The 9,402-nt window shown below is 33.3% G+C and overlaps 2 protein-coding genes and 1 long non-coding RNA gene across 3 annotated transcripts; all 3 read left to right on the forward strand.

Annotated features, from left to right (window-relative positions):
* The first annotated feature begins 387 nt into the window (after positions 1–387).
* On the forward strand, positions 388–3,764 carry LOC128216599 (uncharacterized). The gene is made up of 6 exons (XM_052923216.1): positions 388–448; positions 768–978; positions 1,836–2,023; positions 2,401–2,482; positions 3,186–3,257; positions 3,654–3,764. Exons 2-6 carry the CDS (start codon positions 919–921, stop codon positions 3,762–3,764), a joined length of 513 nt encoding a protein of 170 aa, XP_052779176.1. The 5' UTR covers positions 388–448; positions 768–918.
* Positions 3,765–4,633: 869 nt separating this feature from the next.
* LOC128203459 (uncharacterized) lies at positions 4,634–6,076 on the forward strand. Its single transcript, XR_008255950.1, has 3 exons — positions 4,634–4,735; positions 5,790–5,886; positions 6,055–6,076. It is a non-coding gene; the product is annotated as an uncharacterized LOC128203459 (long non-coding RNA).
* Positions 6,077–6,430: 354 nt separating this feature from the next.
* LOC128216606 (uncharacterized) lies at positions 6,431–8,112 on the forward strand. The gene is made up of 4 exons (XM_052923229.1): positions 6,431–6,591; positions 6,810–6,911; positions 7,021–7,123; positions 7,928–8,112. The coding sequence occupies exons 1-4, from the start codon at positions 6,469–6,471 to the stop codon at positions 8,110–8,112; spliced, it is 513 nt and encodes a 170-aa protein (XP_052779189.1). The 5' UTR covers positions 6,431–6,468.
* The last annotated feature ends 1,290 nt before the right edge of the window (positions 8,113–9,402 follow it).

The following is a 9,402-nucleotide window of genomic DNA, read 5'->3' on the forward strand; positions in this document are numbered from 1 at the left end:
ATCAAATGTTTCTTGATTGATTTGAACCATCCAATACGAAAATAATATTATTAATGCATCAGTCAATTGTAACCACGCCCCCCCCCCCAACACCCTTTCGCATGAATAAAAAAAAATAGCAAGAAATGGTCCTTACCGGGGTTAAGGTTCGGGTTAGCAGTTTGTCCCCACAGGGCTGGGGTTAAACCCGGGATTTGCTGGACCGAGAGTCAAAGTCACCGGTATTCTGGACCCAAAGGGGGGGGGGGGGGGGGGGTCGTGGTTAAAGAAAACATAAAAACAAAAGCTACCATTGCTCAGTTTACCTCAATTGTAGGAGCCAAGTTTGTGAATGACAAGAAGGGATTTGTGGCAGTTCTGCAGCTTTCATTGAAGAAGAAGTTTACCCATGTGTCTATATTCATCTTGGCTCCAATGATGTTCAAGCCAGAGAGGATGTGTTTTATAGGTACACATTAAATATGTTTGATTCTATTACGTAAGAAGCAGTCTTTTCAATAAGCTTCGTCAAGGTACCAGTTTTTAAAAACTCCCTTTGGCGTACTCTATTTCTATGACACACATTTTGTTTACTAAGTAACAAAACAATTTATGAAATTTTATTTAATCTCCTTTTCCTCAAGTTTTAATATTATGAAATATGCCTGATTCAAGAAAGTTATGACAAAGTGTTATTACGACTTTATAATGCTTTATTTGAAGAATTAAGTCACTACTTGTTTGCCTTGGCTTTATTAATAGTCTAATAATGTATATTTATTTCAAAGGAGAGTCACTGAGGTATGTGATAGTATCCACGAGACGAGTCCGGAAACTGAGATTGTTTTATGTTCTATTCTGCCACGAAAAAAGAATGACAGACGAGTATCTTCAACATTAGCGAGAGTCTTCAACAGATGGATCCAGAATGCGAACACCATGCTAATGGACATTTCAGAGGCCATCCCATACATCAGATTCCTTGGATATGGAGCTCAGGTATAAATCAACAAAATAAGTTTATGCAATACAGAAATAAAAGTTGTAGATATTTCGCAAATTTAAGATGATCCTTATTTATATAGGCCGGTAGAAATATGTAACTGTAATGCAATTTTATGTCTTTGTGGATATGGGTTGTCATAATGATATTGTTTATTTCATTGGTTTACATATATCATTATTATAAGTCACGTGACCTGCCCATGTTAATTTCTCATATACCCATCATGGGCAATTTCGTACTGTCACATACTGACAGTATCGTTTTGACCGGTTGACATGATACTGTCACATAACACGCACGTCTTAAAATAGGCATTTTTTGGTTTCCCAAGTCTGAGGTGGTAAGCGCTTATTAAAATGTATTGTGAATCTGGTTACAACCGGTGTTTGCCTTATTTCTAAACAACATTTGCAACAAAATGACAGCTAAAGTAAACAAACAATAATTACAGAATAAATTGATTAAACTTGAAAGTTGTGTTATGGTAAAAATCTTATATATCATGTATATAAATGTAACTGTGTTCGGTATAATAAAATAAATATTGCATGGCTTCCAGTGTGACAGTACATATTGTCAACATTCGGGTAAATACTGTTACCCTCGGCTTCTCCTCGGGTAACAGTATTTCCCTCATGTTAACAATATGTACAGTCACACTGGAAGGCATGTAATATTTATATAATATTCACCAACGTTTTCAAAAACAGTATATGAGCAATATCATTATTTTTGTTTCTGTATCTCGGTTAACAAGATAGTATATTGAAGATAGCAAAGATGAAGACTTAATATTCCAATGATTAAAAAGTTTGTTAAACCATGCATTCTGTTTTTATATACAATTAAGGAATGTGCTGATGTGTTGGGTCGTGATGGACTTCATCTGAGTCGTGTTGGTGGTAGACATTGTAGTCAGGTGATTGAGGAGGATGTGTATTCCTGGAGTGAAATAGCCTATCAGCAGGATGTACATTGGAATGAAGACATATGCCAACCACATTCAACAGAGATTGATGCATCAAGCTTTGACCAGTGGTATTTGTTTCAAATATATTTCAATTCAGCTGAGTTAATTAGTTTTTTGCCTGTGTAAAATATCTGAATATTGTCATTGCCTCAGTGTTGTTTAAGGGTATAAGATGAACATGTCATGTTGATGAATTAACATGAAATATTTTACAATGATAAGAATTATATTAAATGTTGGCATTGTTCGATACTGTCTTACTTAATTGCTTGTTGTATGATGCAAGGTTAAGTATGACTCTTGTTCGGTTTGTAATATGTTAGTCAGTTAAAGAAATGATGTCCATTTAATTATAGTTCATATGGTGTTCCTAACTCCCTACGTCTGAGATATTAAAAACAATATTTTCCTGGTGCCTTATTTTTAGCTCTGACTATATTCAAAGCCTGGCAGCTGCTGTTGAACCAGTCAGTGACCAGAATGTCCAGGCCAGCAAGCAGCCTCTGTACTCGGAAATAGTCCGTTTGGTAAATACAACACTTGCTCTAAATGGATGGCATTTGCTAGATCAATAGTTATAATTTATCAAAAGCATTGAATTCTCTGATAATATCCAGCTGATGCTTGTGTTGGTTGGTAGATATAGGATCTTCATTCATAAGTTACCATTTACAGGTAATTCAAACAATTATGAACCTTTTCTAATTTGATATTCGTAACATTTGGTCAGTCATCAAGTTAGTCTTTTTGATGAAAAAGCCCGAATTCATGTACAAATGCTTGGCATTTGATTTTTGAACAAGCCCTGCAGTATAAAACCCAGAAATTGAGGAAGCCAAAACACATTTTACCAGTGCAGGGATGGGGCTTGTGCTAATTTCAACCGCTGTTTTGTTTTGAATGGCAACAAATGAACAATTATATTAATATTAAGATATTTTGAACAATGCCGAAATATATTTTATCTATTTTGTGTTGAAAGTAAATTAACACTTATTTACTAAGGCAAAAGAGGTCAATGTCAAGTGTTTTAACCTTAGCATGGAAGAATCAAATATGTTGTGTTTTTTTGCCTTAATTCCTATGTTGTACCACTGTTCTTTTTATTTTGAAAATGCCTCTATTCAGAGGAGATAACGAAGGTTATTCTTAATTATAGTGACTTCATAAAACAGATGAACTGAACTTCATATTATGGCCGCAAAAGGAACATTTGTTTTATTCTTACAGCCAGCAGCTGAAGTTCCAGATGTTACCTCAGTGCAGCATAATGTGAAGTTACCAAGGCGCAATGTATTGAAGGTCTCTGTTATGTTTGTTTTGTACTTGAAATATATATTATAACATAATTATTTAATAAATATAGGTAATAGTGCCAAAAAACTTATGTAAATCTGAAATTCCTGTGATCGGTATGATACAGTGCTGGTGTTCTTTTTGAAAGCCTGTTAAGCTGTTTCAGATGGGCAATGCAACAATTTTAATAAAATTTAATGAGACTTTACATAACTAAACTTAAATACATTCATTGATGAAATCATTTAAAGCATGTCTGTTTCTTGTCTACCTTTGGTAGGGACAAGGGTTAAACAACCTGAAACATTTCCATATTTTGCTATATTTTTATATATCCTGATTGACTTTGACGCTGTTAATATACCCAGAAGGTAGCCAACGTTTTTTGTCATTAATATTTAGGTTGATGAATGTGCTAGATCAGCCAGACCATGTGACCACAGATCAAACAAACATCGAAGGGCAAGGCGAAGAAAATTTATGCAACACAGACAGCTGAAAGTTCAAAGGTAAATGAAATATATTTGCTGATGTTAAAGCTTCTGTTTAATTTACTTGTCAAATCAATTAATTGATGTTACAATTATGTTTCCACATGTATATTTGTAGATCTGAGCAGTATAAAGATCACGTTGAAATTCCGTTGACATCTGATGTAACAGTAAAGGTGAAGGCAGACAATGTACATAGCATCTGGATGGTAAGTTACAATATTCCTGTAGTGATGTAGTTTCTTCAAAGAAGATTAAAATCAACATAATTATCAAAGTTAATCCTTATCCTTTTCTGAGCCATAACAATGTCCAAGTGTTCTGATGTGTTCTTGAAATAAAGAGAAGAAACACTTTTGATGGTGGTTTTGGATAATAAATGCTTTGATATCTTGCATATTTAGTGCCCGAAAGAAGACGCCATTACCACAAAGAAGCGCCTACCTGTCTGCTCTACAATGACTGGAGTTAAAAAGATAGACAAGGTAAGAACATGCTACATGTAATTGCAATTTGTAACAAATTGCAGCATCATTTAAATTAAATACAATTCAGTTTTCCAATAATTTAATAAAAAAGGGTAGGCAAATGCAAAACCAATGCCTTTGTTAATCTATGAGGATTTCATTCCCAGCTTCATTTAGTAAAACTAGAGTTATAGCCCTTGAGTTTGCATTATTATTATTATCATATTTTTTTTCTATTTATTTCTAAGAATGTTTTGGTGTATTGCTTTGATGCTTTCTGTTGAAATGTTTTAATGTGCAATATTACGAAAAGTGTCGAAGTGAATTGTAAAAACCTCATTTTATAACTTGAAGCAAGAAATATTGAATGCATTGTGTCCGTTAACTGTAGCAGACATGGTTTGACTGCCCCCTATGCCCAGTAAAGTGTTCTAGAGAAGATTTCCTACTGGACCATTTCTGTCGACGCCATGTACCTGGAGGGACCAAATACAAGAAGAACACTGACAATTCTTTCTGTCATCGGGTATGTTAGATATTTACTGAGTAGTACGAGTAGTACGGTAAACAAGTTTGTTTTTTATCAGTGAATGAGTTTTACCTCTTAGTTTATAATAATACATTGTATAATAAATTTTTCATAGTCCTTGGCATCTTCATTTCTTACATGACTACTTTGTAAGTTTTAATAAGGTGGCTATGATTAAATTGGTATATTTTGATCCCCCGCCCCCTTTTCGGAAATTTCCCCCTGGCCCCTTAAATTTATTGATTGATATAAAAATGCTAAACATGGGTCTAACAGTCTTGCATATTGGTCAGGTATTGGAAACAGCTTAAATTGATACCAGCTGGTGTTGATGTAAACATTTACATGTAAAAAGGCAGGATTGTTACATGGTGTTATGCAATAAGACAGAGCATGAACACATATACAAATGTGATACAGTCAGTTATAAAAAAACACAACCCAAACCCTTATTTAAAACAAGAATTTGATGAAAATGTGGCAATAAATTTATATTGGCGTAAGATACATTGGATTGTCTACTTTGTCTATGCGACATTCCCCCCATCCCCAGTGAAAGATATGTTTATAATTGTATATATGCATTAGTTTTGTTTATTTACTGAATCTTAATGCTCATAAGATAATCAATGATTCTTGCTTGTCGATAATTGTCAATTCATTGTAATGTTAATCAAATTTAATTGAATTAATGCCAAAAATGACAGATTTATATGTAATATTCATTATGTGCTTTCTGTCTAATAAAAGAAATTTATCAGTAAAACAAAATGGTTATTTACACTGTTCTGAAATTTTAGTCAGTTTTAATGTCAAAACCATACTTTAGTGCAAACAAGGTCCAGGAACTCAAATTATAAATTTATGATATCCTTTCTGAAATGACATTTATCTTGCTCGTTCAGTGAAATAAATTACAATATTACATTGAAAAACAAAACAAGCATCATCTATATATAATGAATTTCCCTTAGGGTAATTTTAATGTTAAAATAATAAAAAAGGGATATTAATGTTTAATGAAATTATTTTATTACAATTTACAAACCAGAAATCAACGAAGAGCAGCAGAAGTCAGCCAAACTCGAAGAGCACCATTTCAACATCCAGCCTGAACCCTGTAGAAAAAACTTCACCTCCCCATCAAGGTTTAATTTCTTTCTTGGGTACTAAATCAAACATTGTTTATATAATTTTTTCATGTTATTCATTCTTCTTTTTGTCAACACTTACTTATCAACTTAATATCTGTGTAAAAATAAAATTTATTAAGGCTCAAATGTACATGAATTCAGAAATTTGTGTTTTTCTTACAGATGAATTGGATATCGCAGATCAAATGATGTTGAGCAAAATCCTGGACCTGTGAGTTATAAAATATGTTAACATGAAAATAACGAAGAGATCAAAATTTATGAAACATAAAGTTACTATTATTAAGTTAAGTGCCAACCTTCATCTTCTGCATGTTATCCTAAAGTTTGTTTATGACATTAAAACAATAAAACAGTTTAAACTGGTCTTGCTTTAATGACTAATATTAAGAAACATGCAATATAACAGATTTGTAATAATAATAATAAAAATTTGCATGTTCTATGGTCTGAATGAAGGTAATAATTCAGAAAAAGATTAAATGATTTATTAAACAAATTTCCTCTGTTTTTGTCCCCAAGACCTATCACTGTGAATGGAATAATTGTGGATTCATCGGGCTAACAACAACTAGAATGGGACAACACCTTCGACAACATGGACGAGAAGAGGAATGCAAATGGGCGCAATGCAATGGATTTCAGCGAACGAGCTACGAAGACCTGGAGTTACACATTATACACGACCACTTCTTTGATGTATGGTGCAAAAAAATATTGTAATGTATAACTTTTTTGCATGTTTATAACACTAAATAGAAAATTAAAAATGTAATGACAGGGTATATCAATAGCCATGATGATCTCCTTAACCTACTGAGCAATAACAAATTAGCTGTGGCATTTCCTTGTGTTCATGTATGACACTGTTTAACATCTTTCTGTCAATTTTATTTCCCAAATGATTTTTTATTTAGGACAGAATCACCTTTCCTTCCCTAGATGATTGGCTGGAATATCTCCCAGAAAAAAGAATCGACCCAGAAACCACTGATTTACGCTTCTGTCCAAAACACCTGGTAAGACCTTTTCAATAGTTCTCATATTTGAACTCAATGTGGAAATAAAGGAGTATTTTTCAGCAATATTTCACTCACAAATATGAGAAATATTCAATGTCTTTTATAGAGAAGCAAGCTGAAGTTGTTACTGTTTGATGAGGACTACCTGGACATGCCGACAAACAAATCCTACACAATGAGCGACCACCTGTGTACACTGGATTTTGAAAGTAATCATTATACTAAAAATTTCTTCAATATTGAGAAAAGAATTATTGAAAAAAGACTTTTGTTAGGTGAAGACTGGTCAGATTATAATGGTAAATTTGAGGAAAATGACACTGATTCACTTTTAAGTCCAGATCCCAAAGTCCGCAAGCACAGGCAGTTCCATGGTGGAAAATATCAATTCCACTTTGTCCAAACTTCACGTCCTGAATTAAGTTCAAATTCTCATTCTGGAACTGAGTTAAAGCCTGTAAAAAGAAAAGCTTCCTGTACGTTTCCAAATGAGTGGTCAAGTATCTTGCTGACAAATTTACAATTCTGTTCTCATGCCATAATTATGCAGAACTTATTTCTGAATTTGATTTTAGAAGAAGGAATTGTTGATTGCAAAAAACTAAGTTTTCTTAAGTTAGAATATGACACTGCTGTATTAGCATCAGCCAAAACCTGCACCAAAGGTGTTTTTGTTTGTCATGTATTTAAAATCATTGTAGACAATGCTGAATATCTGTACATCCGCTATGTTGAGTCTGGAGTGTATGCTGGCCTAATGGAACAGAAATATTTGCAAGAAATCAAAGATACATTTCATTACACTGACAATAATATGTTTTTGCATAATACATTAACAGTGGAAGATATACAGAACATTGAATCTGATCATATAAAAGATAAAAAGGAAAAGCCGAATACGTATAAGCCCAGCAGCAGACTTAATGATTTCTTTAAGCAAAAATTCATTCCAGGTATTGCTGATACAAGACAATTGAAAGACACTGATAATATTAATTGTTTATCCTTTGCAGTATCAATTTTGCCCTTTTCTTCAACCTCAACTGCCAAGTTTATGGATGCTTGTACTGCAGGAAAGGAAGACCGTCTTCAAGCTTTGCTTTTAGATTTTAGGCACTCAAAAATGAACAGGAACAGGTTCCTCGAAACTCAAGGGAAATATTTTAGCAGCAATATGAAGGAGAAGAAACCCTTTTAAGTCAGTCAAAGGCATTAAATTGTTTACCAGGTGACGTCAAAAGAAAAACCGAACTATTCAAAGGTGATTCAAAATTTGCATCCAACTTTATAAACAAGAAAAAACCTGGACTCAGAACGTCACTTAGATATCTTACTTTCAGTCTCTTTCTGCAGAATGAAATTAATACAATTTTCACTAAGTATAGAACATATTACCCAGATTTAAATGCGGTTTAATGTGAGGTTTTAGAAATTCCTGCACTAGAGAGGCCATCTAAGAAGAGGAAAAGCACAGCCTCTGTGAAGGTGACAAAAGATGTAGAGCCATTGAGTGTTATGCAGGAATAAAAAAAATCTATGTATGAACAATTTTCTATTGATTTAATAGAGGATGGAAAGATATATATTCAGGTAGCTGAGGAAGACACCATGATATGTTGTATGAATGATTTTAATGATTCTGGTTCTTTAAGAAAAGAAGTGTATGTTTATACTACTTGGCTAAAGCAAGAATCTGGTGACTACTTCCATTGTACCTGCAGTATATATAGAACTTTATTTGATATAGCTCATAGCCAAACTCTAAATTATTCAAACAGGAATAGCTGCATGCACTGTACATTCCTTAAGTGTATTGTTCTTCCAAATCTACAGATAGATGAAAAGGCTACAGAAACCAAAACCCGTAAATTTGTTCAGGAGGGAAAGCAGTGTGCTGGCAAGGATTTGATTGAATTAAGTGACTGTAATGGTACACGTAAATTTTCAGTTTTGGCAGAAGGAGAGACTAAACCTGTTTTTTTAGCACTGAGTCATAACAAGGCCAAAGCAAATTATACTGTGACCTGAATGTTATTGTGCTTGGAGATCTTGGAAACGATCGTTTCACGCTGCTGACAATTTTTTGCCTAAACTGTGGTGATATAGGTTTGCAGAGTTCATTAATGATGTCATTTATATGGACTACTTTTAAGCGTCTTTTCTTTTGTCTATTAAGATTTATGTTTGATTTCTTCTTTCGTTTCATCTTTAATTTCCTGAAAATATAAATTATATATCTGTACACCCTTTTATTTAATTAAATAATTAACAAATTATTTTTTGTGAAAAAAAAAAGAAAAAAAAGGAGTGGTAATTTGGATAAATACAGTGTGCCATAGATCTTCCAGATTTGAAATGAACCTAGGTTCTAAAAAATGTACAGAATGAACCAGCAAGCATTTTCGTAAATGAGCCGATTTTACACCAAAATTGGCTGTCTGCATTCGGAAAACAATAGCAATACTGTTATTGTCCAAAACAAAGCATC

Source organism: Mya arenaria, chromosome 2 (assembly GCF_026914265.1).
Source record: "Mya arenaria isolate MELC-2E11 chromosome 2, ASM2691426v1".
NCBI classification, from domain to species: Eukaryota; Metazoa; Mollusca; class Bivalvia; order Myida; family Myidae; genus Mya; species Mya arenaria.

Excerpts from the sequence above, each read along its gene's own strand:
- LOC128216599 (XM_052923216.1), top strand. The coding sequence starts at position 919 with ATGCTAATGGACATTTCAGAGGCCATCCCATACATCAGATTCCTTGGA. Across the intron at positions 979-1,835 it reads TCCTTGGATATGGAGCTCAG|GAATGTGCTGATGTGTTGGG; the intron begins GTATAAATCAAC and ends TATACAATTAAG. Across the intron at positions 3,258-3,653 it reads CAAGGCGCAATGTATTGAAG|GTTGATGAATGTGCTAGATC; the intron begins GTCTCTGTTATG and ends ATTAATATTTAG.
- LOC128216606 (XM_052923229.1), top strand. The coding sequence starts at position 6,469 with ATGGGACAACACCTTCGACAACATGGACGAGAAGAGGAATGCAAATGG. Across the intron at positions 6,592-6,809 it reads TACACGACCACTTCTTTGAT|GACAGAATCACCTTTCCTTC; the intron begins GTATGGTGCAAA and ends TTTTTTATTTAG. Across the intron at positions 7,124-7,927 it reads GTGTACACTGGATTTTGAAA|TATCAATTTTGCCCTTTTCT; the intron begins GTAATCATTATA and ends TATCCTTTGCAG.